The following is a 21,898-nucleotide window of genomic DNA, read 5'->3' on the forward strand; positions in this document are numbered from 1 at the left end:
GGGAGGTGTGGGTGTAGGGGTGTGTGTGAGGTGTGGGTGTAGGGGTGTGATGGGGTGTGTGGGGGGTGTGGGTGTAGGGGTGTGATGGGGTGTGTGGGGGTGTGTGTGTTTGCAGGGGGGCTGAGGGGTGTGATGGTGATGTGTGGGTGTAGGGGTGTGATGGGGTGTGTGTGAGGTGTGGGTGTCGGGGTGTGATGGGGTGTGGGAGGTGTGTGTTAGCAGGGGGAGCTGAGGGGTGTGATGGTGATGTGTGGGGTGTGGGTGTAGGGGTGTGATGGGGTGTGGGGGGTGTGTGTGTGGAGGCGCCTGAGGGCTGTGATGGTGTGTGTGAGTGTGTGTGTAGGGCTGTGATGGTGTGGGGTGTGCGTGTGCAGGGGTGTGATGGTGTGTGGGGCTGTGTGTGCAGGGGGGCTGAGGGGTGTGACGGTGATGCGTGGGGTGTGCACACGTGCGAGAGGCTGTGACCGTGTGTAGGGGGCTCGAGGGGTGTGACGGCGTGGGCGGTGCGTGAGGGACCCGAGGGGCGCCCTGGCGACACGTGGGGCGCGTAAGTGTGAGAGGACGCGATGCTTTGGGCAGCTGCAGGGGTGCAATGGGGCTGGGGGCGCGAGGGGGGCAGTGACACCGTGGGGGTGTGTGACAGGGGGTTGTGACAGTCCCAGGGCACAGGGTGGCCCCAAACACGGGGCCGTAGCAGGGCAGGGGCCAACCCCTCCTCCCCCCCCTCCCCGAGCGCTTCCCCCCGTCCCCACCGCCCCGTCCCAGAAGGCAAGAACTGAGCGAGGCCGAGGTGGTGGCATCGGTTTAAGGAAGGAGCTACAGAGCTGGGCAGCCCGTCGCACCGTACAGCGCCGAACCGCGGTGACCGAGGCTCCAGCGGAGGAAGAAGCGGTGCTGGTTCTCCACCGAATCGCCGCTGGCAAATATCAGCTCTGATCCGCTTGTGGATTTAAGACCAGACCATCACAAAGCACAGCAGATCGGGAAAACAAGCATCTCCTTCCCCCCTCTCTGATATATCAAAAGACTATTGGAAAAACTTAGAGTTTACAAATACGAGAAAAAAAGCTTGGCACATATTAAAAAAGCCTCAGACAACAGTTTCTGCTCAGAGTCCACCTCCAGCCGTTACACAGCAGTAAGGGGCAGCGATCGCTCAGGCAGCTCTGTAGTTAACGGATGAACAGGGGGACACGGCCACGTCTCCTCCCGAGGGACCCCAGAACACCCCAGGTTTAGGCATGGGTCCTAATTCTTCATGGGAATATCCTAGAGACTTGTCTCTGTGAGGGAGTGTTATCAGGGACACCCGTCCCTCCTCCTGGTCCCATCGATGGCCCCACACGTGGCCACGCTGGCACCGCAGCTAGCCTGGACCGGGGGTAACAGCCCCCCACCACGACAGCCAGCCGGAGGGATGGGAACAGCCCTGGCGTGAGGATTTGGGCATTGGCCACGGAGGCACCGCTCACCTGACCCCTCTGTTTTATCTGCTTTTCCAGGCCTTGAGGAGACAAAACGATCCCTGCAGGTTCAGCCACCGCTCTGCCCGGCCTGCTCTGCTGCAAAACTGGTCGGAAAGAAAAACAAGCAGCATGAATCCTCCACACAAGTACAACTCGCAGACGCTGCTTCGGTGTCTTAAGCCCCTTACCGGGGGGCTAAAGAAAGGTGCAACAAAAATACCTCAAAAGAAGCTTTGTAGAAGCCAGAAGGGCAGATCTACACTAAAACTGTGCTTCCAAAGGAGCCAGAGGGAGGTAGCACTCAGCCTCCTCTGCCGTTCTCAGCTTGGGCCAAAGCCCCTCTGAGGACACAGAGGGGCCGAGACTGGGGTGCAGCAGCTGCAGGTCAGTCTCTAACGCTGCCTAGAGACGTCAACACCTTCCACAGCCACCGCTGAAAACTGCCAGAACCAAGCCTGTGATTACTGCAGGCCCCTTGGAGGGCTAGGAAAGTGCAGAGCTAATGCACAGTTATAAAGCTGATACTGAGAAACATCCCAGGGGTAATTAATTTCACTAGAGCAATTAGTGAAGCTATACTGGGTAAGCCCAAAGATCCATCTAAGCTCAGCTCAGCCTCCAGCCGTGGATACAGACAGAAGAGCTGGGAACAGGACAGGGACAGAGTGAGAAAAGACCCCTGGTTCCTCCCCGGTTGTGTATTCCAGGAATGAAAATGCCCCTTCCAAAAAAGGCTTCTCCCCCTTTTGATTTGGTCCAACTAAATTGTGCTTTAGAGAGCAGAGAAAGCATCAACAACCATAGCTGTCTGCAGCCATCTATTGGAGATGCTTTGTCTCACAAACCTACAGGAATATGCTTTAAACCTGTTTCACTTAGACCCTTCCTTCCCCAAAGTACTCTCACCCTGTAGCCAAGCATTTGCACAAAATAGGAATGATTGCTCGGGGTGGTTACAGATGAGGGACGATGGCATTCTGTCTGAACAATTTCTTCTTTGGAAAATTTTCTGTGGAAGTTTCTTTGTAATACTGGCTTCTAAAACTGCTCAGTTCCCAACCAGCTAATGCTCTTAGGGCAACGGTGAACCTCCCCTTCCTACAGGGAACTTCATCATGGTTCATTTGTTTAGCGCAATATGGAAACTCTCAAAGCAAATGTGGACGGGAGCATCTTACAACCAGTGAGGAGAGACACTGGGAGAACGAAACTCCCAAAGCATGTGGGATGGGAGCGGCCCTGGACTAAACGGGACAGGGTCACCACTCACCACCCCGTCCTGTAACGTGGAGTGCGCACACTGCGCTGGTGGGACTAACAGGGGCTCTGGCCCCCCAGTCCTCCTGAGTTAATCCACGCCTGACACCTCCGAGCTGCAGCACACCTCTGATGCCTAGTTCTCCACTGCTAATTTCACTATGCCAACTTCACCATCTCCCTCAGACACAAAGAACCTGAGTAAGTGAGACAGGTCTTGCGCCATGTCACACAGGATAAGCATCTCGGGCGTCCAGGGAACTGGAAGGAGGCTACTTCAGAGCTCAGGCCTCTAAACAGATCCTCCGACTTGCATGTCTGCACATTAGCAGCTACAGTCCCCATGTTATGCATTTGTTGCCGTTGCTGTCAATAAATGCCATCCTGAGGAGCTGGGATCCAGGCCGTGGAATAGCTTACGGCTCAGTCAGCCTCAGAACTGCCCTTGGAGAGGAGGTGTGAGGACGCTGGCTACCAGGAAAGACCTTTCCACCTGGGATGGATTCTGCGCCTTCGTCCGCAGGGCAGAGGGACTCACCACGAGTGTTTGGTCGTAATGGCAATGCTGTTCTCCATGACTCAACACAAAGTCAGGCCCTTGAGATCATGTGTTTGCAGGTGACACTTGGTATAGTTGTTACAGGAGTTCCACCACAGACAGTTTGAACAGGAGGTGGAAAAATGTGAAGGTTGGTGACACACCAAGGTATATGCACACAGAGTGTTTATAGATTCAAGTATTTTCACTCCTGTAAAAAATTGCCTGAACTCAAAAGGGCAGGTTATGTAAACAGAAACTGGTGTCACTCAAAACTTAGCCTCTTCGACAGCCCTAGATCATCCAGAACAAAGCTCGAGTCCTGGGACTGTCTGCATCTTAACATCAATGCCTGGCATGAAGAGGAGGAAGAACTGCTGTAATGAAAATAGATCTCTGAAGTCTTTGGCCATCTCTGTGGGACAGTCAGGTGCCATTGTTTTTAGGTTTGCAGGTATGGTTTTGCTCTTTGCAGTCCTTCCTTCAGGAACTGGAGGTAAGTTGCAGTAGAAGGGTCTTCAAAATTGGTTGAGAAACTAAAGATGCTATTTTCAACATCTTCAGGCTTCATAGAAGTAATATCCAGGAAGTAGTTGGCATTGATATGGTGAATCTGGGAAAGAAAACAGATGGGAGAGGCCACATCAATTCACCATCCACTACTCTGGCCTCTAGCCAGGACACAGATGACAAGATTGCAATTAAATTTAAGACTCTCTAATGCTTTGCAAATGCTAATTCAGCATCCAGGAATCAGGTTTCCATTTTACAGTTAGAGAAAGAGGTGTCTGACAGACAATGGCCTGCTCTTTCCACGCGTGCTGACCCCCTGCTCAGCATGGTTAAGAAAAAGATGAAGGTGATTTGGGCAAAATCACACAAAACCTACTGCTGAACAAGGGCTGGGGAGCTAGCAGCCCACCCACACTGACTGCTTCAGTGTGTGCTCTCAGCCCAGCCTGGCTGCAAAACAAGCACGTCAGCTTAAAATGTTCCTGTGCCTTCTGCTTCCCAGTGGAGATGGGCGAGGGGGACATGTGGCCGGTGACCACAGCAACCTCGACAGGCTGTAACTCACGGAGCTGAGGTCACTCACTAGCCTGCAGTCAACAGTCCACAGCCTAATTTGGAGGGCAGCCACTAAAGAGACAGCAACAAGTCACTGCAAACGTTACTGGCTAGGATCTGGCAAGTGTGGGGCACAATCAGATTAGCCCTGGCAGGATCCCCCCCCTCAGAGAGCCCAGCCGCTGACATACAGCCACGCGCTGCAGTGTCAAGTGTCAGGATCTGCTGTTCTTCACATCCAAGGCGGGGGCACAGCAGAGCCAAAGCATGTTGACCTGCTAATGACTGATCTGCTGTGACAAACCCAGAGAGGCAAGAGGAAGAGAGAAATGTGCTAGAATGAGCTGATAAGGAGAGACTTTCTCCAAGGCATGAACACAAGGGACAGTAAGAGGCTGCAGGACACAAGCTACAACTGCTTTCCAAAGGTCACTGACTCCAACCGGGGAAGGGAGAGAATGAAGAAATGTAGGCAGACATTTGATTGAAGTTTGATTGTTTTCCCTCCCTGCTAGAGCTGTTCTCTCTTCTGTCTCCGAATAAAAGTGCATTTGTTTCAGATTTCTCGGTAGAACACTTGCTATTGTCTGTCCGTCACAATGTCCCTGAGGGCACAGAAGTGCGAGGGACTACAGCCCCACAGAGGGCCTGGGCAACCAGAGAACGGCTGGGGGAGCTGATACCAGGTCTGCAGACCTTCAGGTCTGCAGATGACCCTCTATTTTCTGGGATGCTGCTGGACAGAGGAGCCAGCCGCTAGTCCCAGCAAGCCTGAGGGCACATGGGGCCAAAAGGACAGCAGTCTGCAGGACACTCACCTCTTCACAGAACAGGCGGCCTTTAAACACCCTTTCTAATGTGCATCTCTGGATGTGACTCCAATGCTTCCCATCAGCAGGAGCTCAGTCTGTTCCATGTGTCCTATCCTCATCCTGATAAACAGCGCTGTATTTCCAGCAATAGAGCCTGAACCAGCTGGGCACTTTCCAAGCACTTTGGATGACGCCATCTCCTCCCCCCAGGGAGTGATGTATTTGGGGAGGAGGAAGAGAGCACGTTCTGAGGGGAAGAGCCAAGCCCAGCTGAAGGAGTAACAAACATACCACCGTGCCGTTGGGGAGGCAGATGATCATCTCCACGGGGAAGTTGTACTTCTCAAGGTGCAGGTCAGCCAGCTTGCTGTAGAACTCATTCTCTCTGTTGGTCTGTAAAGAGACCCCGCAGCAACGTGTCTGCACACACCAGTGCTAGCAGAACAGAGCGGGAGGAGTAAACCTAACCGAGGATGAGGGGGCGGATGAAGAGCTGCTCTGCAGCACAGTAGCTGGCTCCATTCTCACGATGTGCTTTGCTATTACCTTTCAGTCAGTGTTTCCTCCCTGCCACACACACACTTCAGCAGCAGTTTCCCCCCAGACAGTAAGATGACCCTGTCACTGGCAGCTCCCAGGCACATAAACAGTCTGATCCTGGCTTTTCACAGCTTCTTTAGGTCTGTGACTGCCCCCAGCTAACAGCATGTGCCCAGAGACAGGCTCACAAGTAAGGAAAGGTGAAATCAGGAGACTCAGGGTTCAGACTGTATTTGATTGCTCGCTGGGTTATGGAGTCAGTTTGTTGATGGCCCAAATGGCCTTGGGCAGGGTTATCTCTCAATGAAGCATCTGCTTTAGCTTTTAATATTGGCACTATAAGAGAGTGAAGGGGATCACTGTGCTGTTTCCTTAGCCTGACTCCATCTGGTGTTTGTTTTGCCACTGCAATTGCTAAGACACAGAGGGCCTGGAACTGAAATCCCCCGTTGGCACAGGTGTGAGCTCCCCCTTCCCGCCCGCACCCCCGCGCCAAGCACCGTCTGCGTCCACCAGCACCAAACGCAAGAAGGCAGATGTGTCTGCGACGCTCACCTGCAGCTCTTCCAGCTCCTTCACCAGCGACCAGCTGCTAATGAAGCTTTCGTTCAGCAGGGCGAGGATGGGCGAACTTTCCAGGACGGTCTCCCGGAGAGTTCGCCCTGAACCTGACGCAGGGAGGGAGGCAGACGTTCGTTGGCTGCATTTCCAACGCTGACTGTTGCCACGTTTGATGCCGTTGCTCTGCCCAGTGGCTGACAGCTGCGGCAGCTGGCTCGAGCTCCCCCCAACCAGGCCCATTGTCTTATTTCTCCTTTGTTGGCAGTTTTCCGTATTTTACAGTTTCCAGTGTGTGCTGCTGGCAGAGAAGACTCACCAGAGCAGACGCTGGCCACTTTCAAGGCAACCAAAGACACTGCAGAACCAGCCTGCCATGGAGGCTGACTGGTTTGGTGCACTTAGGAAAGGATCAAGCCCTGAGGATCCACCGTGAGTGCATTTTTCTGTTCACATCACAGCAGAGCCCACACAAGCTGGAGAGTTTTTAGGGGCAGACAGGACTCATTAGTCCTGCCCAGTGTGGCATGTGAGTTCTTGGGCATGTGGGAGAAATGGCTACACACCACGACAACCCCAACCCTGCATCTGGCTCTGGTTTCTCCCGTGCAGACATGAAAGGTGATACGGAGACAAAGCAGGGAGCAGCATCTCTCTTGCCCTGCAGACACTGCCTCTACCCAAGCAGACTGATCAGTGGAAGTGGAAAGACCACATCCATTCCTCCCCCTCAAATCAGGGCTCTTGAATCAGAGAGCTGGTCTAGGGCTTGCCTCAAATAGGTCTAATCGTGCCACTGCGGACACGAGTTCAGGTCAGTAATTCCCACTTCCAGCCCTTCTCTATAAAATGCTTGCTACTGGCTCCTCCCTGACCCCGAGCCCCTCTGATAGCCTGAATTATGCACATCATTCCTCCAGCCAAGATGGGAACAGCCCTCACCTCAGCAGGATTGGTCATCCAGGGCGCCCCACAGCAGGATCGAGTGCACCAGCTTCTTCTCTGCCTTTGCTCTCTCGAAAGCTTGTGTGAAGGGCAGATAGGAAACCTGGAGGCAGAGAGATGGCTTGAGAAACAGACAGCAGAACAGCCCACCTCAAATATGAGCAGGATCTGAAGGAAACAGACCTACCACATCACATAGGCAACCCACTGAGCCGCAGCACAACAGCTCGGCCTTACAACTGGGTGATCGGCCCATTCCTGCTCAATGCTAAGCCTGTTCACCGCCTGCCTTCCTGCCCATCAAAGCAAACGGTAACGGTGGTGCTCTCCCCAGGGGCAACTTCATCTCACCTCTCCTCAGGGACCCGCAGCACAGACCTCTACTCTGGATCACACACTCCAGCCCTGCCGCAGTGAGCAGAGACCGGCACGTCCTGGGCAGGAACCATCTCTTCACCCACCAACTTGCAGCTGGTCATTCCGTTAGTGCTGCCCATGCAGAATGCAGCGAAGTGGATGCTAAGTCCGGAGCATTAATTCTCCTGCCACGCGAGATGCGGCTTTTCCTTTGGGAAAGGCCCAGGTACATGACGAATGGCTGGGGACATGGTGAGATTGCAGTGTGCCCCTCGCAGCACATGGGCTGTACCAGCACGTGCAAAGCCCCATGTTTACACACTGCAGACAGCACTGGCACAACTGCGGGCAGACTGTCTGCAAACATACATAAGCAGCCTAGGAAATTTGGCCTTGAGATATTTATTACAAAATCTCACTGAAACTGCCCAAAAACTGGCTGTGAGGGACTCTGTAGAGAGAGCGTTCCAATCACTCAAATGAAGGGAACTTTATTAACATCTTGGCAGCTCAAAGGGACATTTGTAAGCTCAGGCACAAGGAGGCAGCCTTTGAAACTTGTCCCTTCAGCCAAGGAAGCAGTGACAGGCAGTAGCCATCTGCTCCAGAGGCTACTGGCATGCTAAATAGTTTAGGTCACCCAGTGCTATGAATTTGAGTCTCCTTGCAGGATGTGGATGCAAGGCAGAATGTGTGTTTTCTGCTGATAAGGAAAGCTTGGTCCAAAGGTAGCAGAACATTGCAAAAGTAACGCCAAAGGAAAACTATTTGTAAGGAGCGCGATTACCTGCCTCACTCAGAAATTGCATCAGCAGCTACTGATAAGGGGAAGGAAGGATGAGCCTACATTTACAATATGAGCTTGGAATGACATGACATCTGGGCTGTGCTCCTGCCCCTGCTGCTGTGTGACCCCAAACGGCCTTTCGGGGATGCTGTTCTCTCTCATCGGGAAACTGGAGGCCCACCACGTCACACATGCAGCACCTGCATGGTGCAGGCTGAGCAGGGAGTTCCTCGTGCTACTCTGAATGCTGCTAAGTCGTGGCCTCTGATTCCTGCTGGTCCTCGAGGTGACTGGGCATCTTGGTGAAAATGACCCTGCCCGAACAGACATGCTATGGAAAAAAGAGAGCAGCCCCTTCCTCACCTTCTTAAATGGATACATGGCCAATTCCAGCTTCTGGGCTGCCTCTTCCCAAGGGATTTCCTGCTGCCAGGTTATCTCTTCAAACACAAACTGAATGGGATCCCCTGAGGGATCCCTGCTATCAATCACATTCCCATTCTCGTCATGGATCACAGAGGGGATGGAAGGCCCTGTCGATTCCAGCTCCATCTGCAGGAGAACAGGCTCAGAGTTAGATATTATTGATAAACCACTCCTGGCTGTCCAGTACTGCAGGACGAGATAAAGATGCAAAATAAGACTGCAGCTTCTAATGAAGACACAGATCATCAACTTGATTTCTGTTCCCTGCAGCTGTACTTCACTAGTTGTAGATGTGTTTTATTGCGGAACACCAGGAACACAACCTTATTTCCTCCAGCTTTAGTATGTCTGTGCTGGCTAGACTGGGAATGCATGAGAGACTTGTTCACTCTGTATTGCCATCCTGCCAGTGGAAGGTTTTTGACTGTGGGACACCAGAACCTTAAAACTGTTGGGATCTGGCAGGGCTAGCTTGAAGCTCCTGTTCATACCACCAGCACAGCCCTTATACAGCTCTCTAGCCACAAGAGGGTGCAGCAGGGAAGGCTGTTTAGGGACTCCCCTGCAGCTCAGTGTTCTTGTACATCTGAAATTATTTTGTAGGTCTGTTTTCAGGACTTCTGACAATTAAAAAGAAACACGGATCTAGTTTAGGAGAAGATCTAACCTCAGGCATTCAAGACCATGACTTAAATTTCCTGTCCTCTGGGCTGGGTTTACCACAAAATAAAGGAAAAACTTCATGCAATTTCTAAATCCAGATATACTGTTTTTCTTACACCCCTCTGGGCTCAGAGCCTGGATTCAGCCCCCAACCTTCCCCCCGCAGCAGCTCAGACAATTTTTTGTATAAAGGGAAACTCCTATGACTCCACATGTCCATGACTCCAGGAGGTTGGGATTCAACCCACACCACAGACAAGAGGTAAAAAAAGACCCACAAGAGCTGGCAATAGTGAGTCACATCGCTGCAAAAGACATACAGATCAGAAGTATTATACTGTAGCATTCAAGAGAACACTCTTAAGAACAGAGCTAGCTGAGGTTACACAGCTCAGGGGCAAGGCAAGGCCCTGCCAGGATGCCACACACATGTGGAGGACAGAGAGCAATTACAGACCTGAGGCAGGTAACCTATGTCCACTTCCATGTTGCTGCTTTCACTCGCCCCATACAGCCACTCCATATCGACATTGAGAGACCTGAAAGGAGAACGCAACACATTAAGAGTGACCCAAGGCTAAAGCTGTGCATGGGAAACCACGAACTATGAGAACACCCAGTGCTCCCCTTGCAGGGTGAGCACAGAAGCCCAGAGTCCCCGGCTGCTTGGAGATCACAGAGTGCCCTGCACAGGACCAGCAACACTAGATCCGGCTGGATCAGGGCCCAGGCACCTCCTCAACACTCTGGACAAATGCGTTCACGCCTTTGAGTGCTGTCAAAGTACGGAAGAGAGAGGTGTATTTGCTCCCCATTTCCTCCCAGCCCTGAACTTGCACAATCTGATCCTGTTGAACTTTTAAAAGTGTTTTTTGGAAGCAAAAGGCCCTTGTGAGAAGTTGCTGGCAGAGCCGCAAGTGTCTGCTTGCTGTAACAAACGTGCTGACAGAACCACACGCATTGAGTCGCCAGGGTAATGTTATAATAGAATTTTCACTCCAGCCATCATGGGCAAAGAGATTTGAAGTTTCTCTCCCCTGAAACTCTTTCAGCTCTTCCCAGAGAGCAGCAATGAGCCAGTGTGAAGCTACACACACAAAACACCAAGTGAAAAAATATCGTGAAACAAGAACATCAGGCTTTGCTGAATTCCAGCGCTTCAAGCCAGGCACGGAGATCTCCAGTCTCCCTCTCCACACCCTGCCTGTCCCTCCCCATGCTCCAAGTACAGGTGACGGTTACTGGCAAATGAATCAGACCCTGAAATAGGCCAGGGAACCTCAGTGACTGGTAGAGATGCATTGCCAGTTTTACAGACAACTGCAGAGCTCATTTCACTCAGATTTTCAAGAGACTTTGCTGAAAAGCATCAGCTCATCCAACACAGACACCCAAGGAGTCTCCTGCAGCTTGCGGCAGGTATTCAACACCTGCGGAAGTCCCTGACAGCCCAAAACACTGCTGGGACAAGCCAAGGGGAGCAGCCAGGATGCACTGCAAACGCGACCTTGCAGCAGTGCTACTAACAAAGAGGCTGCTGCCTGCCTCTAGAGCAATATCTGGATAACTTAAATCCCTCTGTCCCCATGTGTCTTCCCATGGGGCTGCAGACACCTCCCTTACTGAAGCGGTTTGGCACAGGACAGCTCAGCTTGGACATGCAGAGCTGAAGCACGTGCCAGCTGCAGCCAGGTGGTGTAAGGACATCCATCCCCAACCACAGCTCCATGCCCCCATCCCCTAACGATATCTCTGCCCTTGTCCTTCGCTGCCAGATGCCCCCCAGACCTGTAGATAACAATACACAGAGCTGTTCCTGAAAAATTGCATCAGAACCAATTTAGGGCGCTGTTATATCTACAGAACTGAGGACACGATGACCATGATGACCGCTGGCAGAAAGGGGTGCGTGAGGTAGACAGATAAGCAAACAGCAGAATTAGCCTGTCCAAAGCTCAGACTGCAGATCTGCCTTCTCTGCACGGTCCATGAAACCCACATACTGCCAAGGACACCATTCTGCTCAGGACTGTTACTGCACCCCTGTCTTCATATAAGAAGAGCCCACCAGCCTCCTCCCAAGCACAGCCCCCACTTCTGCACAGGGCAGGATCCCAGAGATCCGGGGTTTCACGGCACCTTGCTTACAGCAATCCTCAGGTCTCTACTTAATGCACATGAAGAGAGGGAAACAGCTGTACCTGTTATTAGGGACAAAGAGCTTAAACTCTCGGACATGGGAAGAATCCTTGGAGAGGATGATGTGACCTGTGAACTGGCCTGGGGAAAACCAGAAGGGGAAGTCCGGTGGCTCATTCAGCTGGAACTCAGCATGGATCCTGAAATGAGAAGGGAGCCATCAGTTGCAGAGCTGCAAGGAGAGGACGGATCATGCGCTGCAGATGACAGCAGGGACAAGTGGTCTCCAGGCCCCGGAAACCATGAAGCTAAATTGAGGCAGAGAGGTTCAGTTCAGAAAGCTTCTCATGCCACACAATGAAGAGGGTGAAGGGCTGGAGCAGATGCCCTGGGTCAGGAGAGTCTCTGGTACTAACGGCTTTTGGACCTGAGCAATAAGTGTCTACCCAGGAAGGCTGAGTTACAGCATTTATCATTCCTTGAAGCAGAGGGACAGACGACAACTCCCTCAGTCTCCCTTCCAGCCTGATCCAGCACATGAGAGCTGCATGTAACATTCCCAGTAAAACAAATGAACAATTCCCCAGAATTTCTCCCTTGGAGAAAATGCTCCATCCCTGGATTAAACAAAACCTAACAAATTCCTTGCTAATCAGATTCTTCCCATTCAACCAGGGGCACTTCTAAACCAAGGGTTATCAAGGAAGGCCATTGCCCTGGATGTGGACAACAGTCCCTGCCTCACCACAGACTCGGTGACACCGGGAGCACGAGTGCCCTCTTCGGGCCTCAGCCAAGCATCACATACGGGCAAGAGCTGGCTGAAAACCACCCTCCTCGAACTGCTTCGTCTCCCTCCTAGGCAGGAGGCATCTGGCCGTGTTTGGGAACATGCCTGCACATGCAATGACATGCACGCTCAGCCACTGGCTTACAGCAGCCTTCGCCACTCCTCAGAGACGCAGAACAAGTTCAGAAGCGTCCCCAAGCCCTCCGGACCCGCGGCCCCTCTAGGCCGGGTTGGGAGCCCTTACCTGAACGCTATGGTGTAATAGAAGGAGCTGACGGCTTGGATGCAGGCCACGGCTCCCTGGGGAGCAAAGCGAGTTTTTACGAAGGGGCGTGGGTGGAACATGCTCAAGAGCTTGTGGATTATGACCTGGGGAAAGAATTGTACGAAAGCAAAAATTAGAACAATCCCTCTAGCAGTCAGCTGCAGCTCCAAAATAACTCCCCACCAGATCAGGAAGGTCGGATAATGACTCTGACTTAAAAACCGGCTTAGAGACCCACTTAATCACAAAACAAGGAGATAAAGCAAGAGGCTGCTTTTAAAAATAAATCCATTCCCATTGTTTGCAAGTTTTCATCATCCCAGTCGGGTGGATGTCTGAGTAAGGTAAACTGATCTGTGAGGCTGTATCCATCAATACTACTTAAGACTTTCAAAGAGCGGGTATGCAATCAATAAACACACCAGGCTCTGCAGGCATATCAGCTATGCGATCGCTAACACCTACCCCAGCACCCCAGGGGACAGCGATATACAAGCCTGATTTTACAGACTATGTACACACATCGTTTCACCTGTCAATGAAGTGCCCCGCCTCTGGGGCGGCACACAGCAACCGCTCTACACGATGCAATCACTCCACGCAAGGGCTTCCTGACTAACCCTCTCTCCTCCCTGTCTTGGAGAAACTAGCCTAAAAAAAATCCAAACACTTAAAGCAAGATGAAGTAAATCAGCCCAATCTGGCCATAACAGACACCTACCGCTTTTGCCTGCTTTCTGTTTTACCTCTGATTTAGACAATGCTGTTCCTGCCTGTACGCTGATGCCTTTTTGCTGCCTTAGAAAGTCCAGGGAGACATAACAGGACAGCCTTGTCCGCTCCAGGAATTCCCTCCATTTGTCTGGGCTACAAAGCCTTTTGTACTGAAGCAAGTCCAACTAACGCAGGATCAAAAACAACTACTACAGCCAGTATCCACTTGCATCCTCAACAGCCCTCAACCCTTGCTGGGCCACGCCAGCTTTCCTCGGAGGCCCAGGAACTGACTTACCACGACCCTGCTTACTAGAGAAGCAAATGCGATCGCAGTCTACAGCACAAACACCACAAAAGAACATTTACACAAATCACCTCTCAGGTATATAGAAAGCATGGTTCATATCTCACCTCTTTGCCCTTGGGAGGTGGAGGGTAAAATCGGTTGTTGGAAAGATACCCAGTGAAGATGTTTAATTCACTAGGAATTATCCACCACGGATCCCCAAGATCCAGTTTATTCTTTGGGGGAAGAAAGGCTTTGAACTGCCTGGCAAACATCACGCTCATGGGGGCTGCTGGGGCCGTCCAATTCCTCAGCCCAGACAGTGCAACGTGAGAAATCTGTGAACAAAAGAGCATCGGAGCCGGGTTACAGGAGCTGTTCAGCCAGACTTCTCAAACACGCAGTAATGCTGATGGGTGTAAGCAGGTTTTGGAGGGTGGGGGGAAAGCTATCTATCTATATCTCACGTTTTAAATTCTCCCCGAAACACCACCAAACAGCTCTGTTGACTTTCTGTTATGTGAGTAATAGGGAACAAGCCGTGGGGGCTGGCATGCCACCCAACACCACTGCTTTTGTACTTGGCTCCAGGAGAGCTCTCCCTACTATCTTCTTCAGGCTTCCCAGGCAGGGCACAACCGAGCTGGGGCACAGCGCTGCTGAATGCACAGAGCCAGCCTGCACGCAGAAGTAGCCCTGCTGCCTTCACACCATCTTGGATCCAAGCTAAGATGCCCTGCTGGAGAGCAGTCTGACTGCCAGGTCGACCTGCATCTCTGAGCCCTGGTCACAGGTAATCACTCACTGACAGTAACACATCAAAAAATTTCAACGAGAGCCTCCACGAGCGAAGCAACCCAGCTGTGGGGGGTTCATGACAAATACTGTGGGACCAGTCCTTGCGCAGAGAGGTCCTTAATACAGTGCAGAGTTAGCACCCTGCTAAGAACTGAAGTTGTTTTATATTTCTCAGTTACTGTTCCAAGCAGTTTTGCAAGCTGCAGCCTGTGGTGCTTTTCCAGGCCACGCGTGGAAGCTTTCCTCCGCGGCTGTAAGAGCTGCGAGGCCACTGGAAGACAATGAAACACTGCAGAAAGGAGTGAGCTTGCTCACTGAAGACCCAGATCCCACTGGCTCCAGCCAGACCATCTCCCCCTCCCAAACTTGCTAGTGTTCATTCCTGGTGATGTTACCAACCCACGGGACATGTACTTATCCCGGCATTTCTGGTCATGCAGATCCTGCACGATACCTACTCCTAAGAAACCGTCTTTGCTCTTTGTCATTGTTTCCATGACCAGCGGCTGGAATTTAGCCACGATGGACAACGTCTCCCCGCTTGAATCTGGCGTCTCCTCCTCTTCAAATTCTGAGATGGGAGCAATCCCTAGACAAATGGACAGGAATTTAAGCAGCTGTTTCCCCTTCTTCCCCTTTTAAGCAATGATGAAGTGATTATACGTTTATCCTGGTAAATCCTGGAGCGCTTGTAGCTTCCCAGCTGTCACTATGCTGCATGTAATGGCAAAACTCAGACCCAACCCAGGGATGAGCCTCTGCTACACGGATTAAAGAGGACCCCTCCTTTTAGCGAATGACACTCTAACGCCCACGGCACAGTTCAGCAGTCTGATTTCACCTAGGAGGGAACAGACACACATACTTTAGCCAATTCATTACAGCATAAGCAAATAACTCTCAGTTTTTCTATTGTACTGTAAGCTCTCCTGCACATTATCACCACCACACTCCTTCCTGCTTGGCACCACCAAGAGACATTGGCTACATGCTGATAGTCTCCAAACATGAACTCGGGTAACTGCTATTGAGAGAGAGAGACTGCTACAGCCAGAGGAGGGCACGAATGAAACACCATGACTCACTAACAGTTTTGGCCTAGCCTGGGCTGAGCTGTATTTGTTGCACTCACCCATCCCAAATCCCCTTTAAGCCCTAGACAAAGTAACTTATGTACTTTACTAGTCCAGCAATGAGATCGTCAGTCTTATAAAAACCACACTTTGTGAAAGTGGTGTCTAGAGCTTAAGCTGTTCCAAAAACTCGTAAAGCTTAGCAGACTCTCATCAAGTAAATCAGACCCAGAACAGCACCCAGAAAAAAATAACACATGAATAGAAACTGCTGAGTGCATACGAAGCTCTTTGGCTTTTGCTCGCTCTGAGCGGGGAGCTCTGCAAGGCAGACGGATACCTACCCGTCAGCTTCTCGGCTATTGGCTTGAACTCCTCCGGACTGAGGTACAGATCATTGTTCGTGTCCAGAGAAGAAAAAAGAAACAGCCCCTCGCTTCCCAGAGACTTCAGTGCCAGCTCCTGGTTTGGGAAGAAGAGGTAAATGAGATTTCTTTCCAGACTCTCACGGAAATTCATTCAGGCCCCTCTCAGCTTCGGAGTTAATCTGCATTCTTACAGCACACAAACACAGCCATCAAATTGAAAGATTAACGCCCCTTGGCAGGGTTTTGTGCTATTTACAACATGGATCGGTGTCCAGGAACTGTTGGCATAAGCATATTAAAACTACATCTGGCTGAGCAATTCAGACTGAATCATTTGCTCAGAGTCATCCTCAAAGTCTGTCGTCAGGAAAATTTCCAACTTTTCCCAGATAGCTAGTCCTAAGCCTGCAGGTATTTAAAGCACCCAGAGATCCCGACTTCTGTAATTAACTAACGCGCACTGAAACAAAGGTGGTCAAATATATGATTATTCACATTGCAGAAACATGAAGAAGGTGAACTGAGCCCTTGTACTTCTGCAGAAAACAACTCAACTTAAACCGGTGCTGAGATCCACGCTAACATCACTGCCCAAGACTGCCCTGCTCTAGCCAGACCCCTCCAGGATCCAGCCTCTGGGCTGCACCACGCGTTTGGGCTCCTTGCTCCGTCGGGAGCACTGCCGACCCACTCTGCCACCCATCCGGGAGCCACAGCTCCCATTGCCTTCCCCCAAAACTTACCCAGACCATGGCCTGGGCAAGACCAGTGCCTCAGTTTCTCCCTCTGCGTACTTGGCAGAAGAGTCTGCCAAGCCCCACTCGCTACAGCAGATGGAGATGCTCCAGTGGAAAACACCACTGAAACGCAACGTCTCACTTGGAGCAGCCCCAGAAAAATACCAGATTCTTCTAGTCTTTTCCACACTGCAGCACAGAAGGGAAGGAAGAGACAACTTGCACGCAGAACAAGAGCTCTATGTTGGTGTGAGAAGAGAGAAACATAGCGAGCAAGTCAGACAAGCCACATCACTCCCTGCCAGCCTGCCGCAGGTCCCCCGTGAGCCATCATTTGGGGCAGCTTCCCCTGCCACCCCAGTAAAAGCCTAAAGCTGCAAGGATAAATACTCTGTATTCTGCTGTTTAGCTGTGTTCATTCTCCATTGCCTGCAGCACCATTACCATCCCCAGAGCTCCTGAACTAGTTTATTTTCCATCTGTTGCCTGCCAGCCTGAAGCAGCACTAATGCAGCCTGGAAGGCTTTGCTCCCGTCAACTGCAGCAACAGAAGCACTTAAGAGCCTTCCAGGGCAGTTTCAGGGTTGTGACAGACAAAACCAAAGGCCATGGAATACAAACCGGAGATCGGGACTCCGACACGACTGAAGAAAGGCGAAGACCTGATACACGGAGAGGAGCAAGCAGAAACTGTGCATTTGAAAAAAGGAATAAAGGAACAAAATAGTTATGTATATATGTACAGGAGCGATCGATTCAGGACTCCCCAAGTTCCTGGCACCAAGACTGTGCCTTTATTCCCCAAAGAAAAGGGGAAGCACATCCTTAGCCCTATAAATCAGCAACCCCATTTCCTTGAGCAACTGTCCCGTTCCCTGACGGCCAGATGCCAGGGTCACGCCACGAAGCCGCAGGCCAGGTGTCAGGATGCCTCTCTGCTTTAGATCTTGCTTGTATGCGGCACGTAACGCATTAACCTCACGATCGCTCGCTGTCTGGGAGCCAGCTTGCAGCGCAGGCAGGCAGCAGCGTACAACGGCCTCCGCCTTACAGAGGAGGCCGACCTAAAAGTGTACCGAGCTCTGAAGAGACGGTCCATTTCCTAGTCCCCTCCATAGCGCTCCAGCAGTTCCCTGCTGATGAATCTTTCAGAGCCGCTCCTCTTCTGCGCTTCCCAGACATGGAACTCAAGGGATGCAAGGCACCGAGTGACAAAGTTTTCAGCTGGTTGGACTGCCTGCTGCTTCAGCATTAGGAGAAAGCCGTGACCATTTACTTAGCAGGGCTGAAGGCAGAAAGAGAACCAGTTGCCCCTGACACACACGGAAGAAAATCTCGGACTGCACACAGGACAGCAGAACATGAAGAGGGCAATGTGGGTGCCTAGTGTTGGATGCTAGCACCAAAAATCAATTAACCTATAGAAAATTAAGAATTGAGCGCATGTGCTGATCCCCTCAGCCCTCACTTTCACAGGGGCTAAGCAATGAAAAAGGAGCAGCAGCAGAACCGCCAGAAAACTATTGCTAGAACCACAACTGGCCAGAGATACGGTTGCGTTGCAGCCAGGCGACTTTCGGCTGGGTGTGCACGCACACGTCTTACAGACACGGCAGCTGCCAGCTGGATACAGCCACCGGCTGATAGGATTCGAACTGGTCTACTGCCCGCTCCAAATGATGATGCCCTCCCCAGAGGGAGTTAAAAGAGCCACTTCTCTAGTAAAGGCACGCTTCGGGCAGCATCGGCGCAGCGTATCGGTTCCACACGACCCCGCAGGGACAGCTCTCTCCCTTCGGAGACGCTCGCGAAGCGGGGCAGCTCAGCCCCACGCGCCGCAGCCGGCGGCGGGGACCCCAGAGGGCTCCCGCCCGGCCGAGACAGGACCCCAGGCACGGAGCAGCACGGCTCAAGGCCTTTCGCAGAGCACGCGCCCCTGCTGGCACGCTCCGTCTGGAGAGATGATAAAGATGATGTCTGAAACGGGAGAAAGATGTTAGGCCTTGGCCTTTTGCTTCTTGATAGCATTTATGTTAGACAAAGCTCTCCAGAGCCTGTCTCTCTCTCCCCCGCCCTTTGCTTTCTAACCTTCAACCGTAAGAAATAAAGTTTCCCTGTCTGTGCTGGAAGAGTAAGGCTGAAGCTGTCTCAGTCTTCCTGCGGAGGAGGAGGGTTGCGGCTTTCACAAAAGACTTCTCCCACCTGCTTGTGGGTTGCTTAGCTAAATAAACATTTCCATAGAAAGAGGCGAGACATATGTTGTAAGCAAGCCGAAGGAAAAATAAAAGCCTTGGGCTGTTCACATTTCATTCTCATCTCTGTCGGCGCCCAGACGCAATCGTCTGCCTGTCCTCTACTAAATAAATAAATAAATAAATAAAATTGCCAGAATATCTGGTGTTTTGTCCTCTCGGACAGCCCGTGAAGGACTATTCTGCCCTTCTTCTGTCCCTGTCAGAGGAATTCTTCTAATAAACAAGTTTGTGCCATTCCTCCCTTTTTGCATTGCAAACTTGCAAAAAGGGACAAAGAAAAGAAGCATCCTTTAAAACATTTGTCTTTTTACCACAGAAATATCAAGAATGAGAAGCCTGCTCTTCACTGCGAACCTCTGCAGACGTTCAAGGATGCGCTCTGAAGCGAAGAGCCAGGGGAGTACCAATCTTTAGCAAAGATATCCTTCTCCAAAGCACACAGCAGTCATTTGAATTATAGGGATTACAATCAAAAACAACGCCAATCAGTCTAATATAAAAAAAAAGAAAAACTTAAAAGAAAGAAAAACACTTTTCATTTTTCAACTCCTGTTTCCTATTCTTTTGCTGCTCCTTCAGTCAGAGTCTCCCAGGGAGGAGGAGATCTGCATTTCTAACATGACCCCCCCCCCCCCCCAAAATCTGACAGTTTCAGGCCCTTTTTAAAGGGAATAAAGCAGCAAGAAGAGACGTTTTCACACGCCATGTTCTCGCAGCGGGAATAGTCCTCGATGTGGGTCCCAGGCACCCCGCACGGGGCTGTCACCTCAGCCCCGCGGTGGCCACCTCAAGCCCCAGAGTGGCCACCGGTGCCTGGGGACCACTGCAGCTCTGAGGTCTCTTCCACCCAGGGGTGGCCACCACAAGCCCGGCGGCCACCACAGCTCGGCAATCGCTTCAGCCCAGCAGGTCACCTCAGCCCACCACAGCCGGGCAGCGGCCACCACAAGACCGGCGGCCACCTCAAGTTCAGCGGTCACCGCAGCTCTGCAGTCACCTCAGCCCGCTGGTGGCCACCACAGCCGGGCAGCGGCCACCACAGGCCCGGCGGCCACCTCAAGCCCCGACGCGGCCGCGGAGCCCGGCGGGGCCGCCCCAGGGCGGCGGCGGGGCCCCGGGCCCGCCCGAGGCGCCCGCCCGCCATTTCAGCCCGGCCTCCCCCGCGCGGCCGCGAGGCGCCCCCGCGCCGCCCCTTCCCTTCCCTGCCCCTCGCCGGTACCTGCTGCCGGGCGGCCTCGGCGTCCCGGTAGTACTTCACGGCGGCCAGCGCGGCCAGGGCGGCCAGCGCCAGCGCCAGGCGCGGAGGGGCCGCGCCGGGCCCCGCCATGGCCGCGCCGCTCAGCGCCGCCGCGCCGCCATGGCCGCGCCGGCCGGGGGGAGGCGTCAGGCGGGCAGCGCCGGCGAGACGAGGCGGGCCGGGGCCGCGGCCGGGGCTGGGGCCGGCGCCCTCCCCGCGGGGCCCGGGGCGGGGGGGCTCGGGGCGCGGCCGGCTCCGCTCCCCCCGCGGGACCCTCGAAACGCGCCCGTTAGCGCCCGGTTTTCGCCTCCCGTTTGGGGCGATTTAGGGCCGTCTGCGACAGGGAGTCTCTTTTTAGGGGAAATCCGTCATCCTCCTGGCGTCGGGACGCCGGGAATGTCATCAGGGCTCGCGGGGCTTTTGCTCTTAATGATCAGCTGGGAAGCGCTGTGCGCGGTCCCTGCCCGGGGCTTGATACGCGGCGGGGCCGCGGCGCTGATCTGAACCGGCGTCCGGGAGGCAGAAGCGGCTTTCCCCGGCCGCCAGGGCCCTGCTCAGGCCGCGTCCTTCCCCGTTGAGCACCAAGAGGTGTTACACGTGGCGCCGCAGTGCTGAAGCGGTGTCAAGGAGCATCAGCCACTGTGGATGTGGTCCCATAATTCGTGGGACAACCCCCCCCCCCCCCACTGATGTTTCGAGAGCGAGGGCTCAGTCCCTCTTTTGCCCAGCCAGTTTTCCCAAATTACCCGGAGGAGCCGCGTCCTACTCCATCGCGAGGCTGCTTGGGATCAGCTCCCCAAACCACAGCTGCCCAGCGAGACCTGCAAGCAGGGAGGTGGAGGCAGGGAGACGGCCCGGCAGCGCGAGGCAGTCATGGTCAGTGTGCCTGCCGAGCTCTGGAGCACGCTATTTTTTTCAACGGACATCAGCGGTTTCGCTCGCAGGTGACAATCTCGCTGGGACCTAAGTGCTCTCGAGTCAGGACCACAAGCACAGAGACCGGGAGATGGCAATGACTCCATTGCTCGGCACTCCTGCGTTTGCAGCCGCAGGGCAGCAGCATGGATACTTTATGCCCTCTGGACTTAGTTGGCACCAAGCCTGGGGCTCCCTCGCAACTGTGCGATGATCCCCGGGTAACTGAGCAAATGGTTCCTGAAGCTCCATCGTCCTTGAGTCATTCTCACCATCGCTCCTGGTCACAAACCTTTATGTCACTCCAAACTATTCCACCATCTCTTTGTTCTTTGTGCCCTTCAGATTCTTCTACATGGTTGTCACATTGCTCCCAAGCCATGACTTGGCCAAGAAATATATACTTAGTCATTTTAATCTTTCCCCATAAATCAGTCTCTCGCTCCTCCTTACGTGCAATCCTGCGCTGCCACCGAAATCCCGATTGCTCAGGAAGATTTAGTACGTTTTCTGCTGCTGCAGGGCTAACGACACAGAATGTTTGATCTCTCAACGGGTAGCAGAAAGCGTTAGCATTTAATGCTTTGAAGCTTTCGCTATTTCCTAAGCCTGCCTAATCATTTTGTTTTAGAGCATGTTGTTTGGAGATGGGGAGAGCATGACTGAGAACCAAGAAGAGAGCGGTGGCAGCCTCGCCGAGGAAGGAGGAAGACGCTGGTAATCCTGGACAGAACAGGGCAGGAGTATGTGGAGTTTCAAGCAATTCCCGGGACAAGAGAGAGAGCACACTGTGCCTGCTTGTACACCATGGCAAGCCAGACCAGAGGGAGCAGGACTCAGGTGGTGAAGGGGAGGTGCAGCCTTCTGCTTGGGGGTGCTGTTCCCCTCCCTGCTACAGATT

The 21,898-nt window shown here is 52.8% G+C and overlaps 1 protein-coding gene across 1 annotated transcript; it reads right to left on the reverse strand.

Annotated features, from left to right (window-relative positions):
- Window positions 1–791: 791 nt before the first annotated feature.
- On the reverse strand, window positions 792–20,497 carry SELENON (selenoprotein N). Its single transcript, XM_064525064.1, has 12 exons — window positions 20,065–20,497; window positions 15,830–15,947; window positions 14,871–15,001; window positions 13,740–13,952; window positions 12,591–12,715; window positions 11,619–11,756; window positions 9,875–9,956; window positions 8,692–8,880; window positions 7,182–7,287; window positions 6,237–6,349; window positions 5,433–5,534; window positions 792–3,874 (listed from the first exon to the last, which is right to left on the reverse strand). The coding sequence occupies exons 1-12, from the start codon at window positions 20,170–20,172 to the stop codon at window positions 3,704–3,706; spliced, it is 1,596 nt and encodes a 531-aa protein (XP_064381134.1). The 5' UTR covers window positions 20,173–20,497; the 3' UTR covers window positions 792–3,703.
- Window positions 20,498–21,898: the final 1,401 nt, after the last annotated feature.

Source organism: Dromaius novaehollandiae, chromosome 23, assembly GCF_036370855.1.
Source record: "Dromaius novaehollandiae isolate bDroNov1 chromosome 23, bDroNov1.hap1, whole genome shotgun sequence".
NCBI lineage: Eukaryota > Metazoa > Chordata > Aves > Casuariiformes > Dromaiidae > Dromaius > Dromaius novaehollandiae.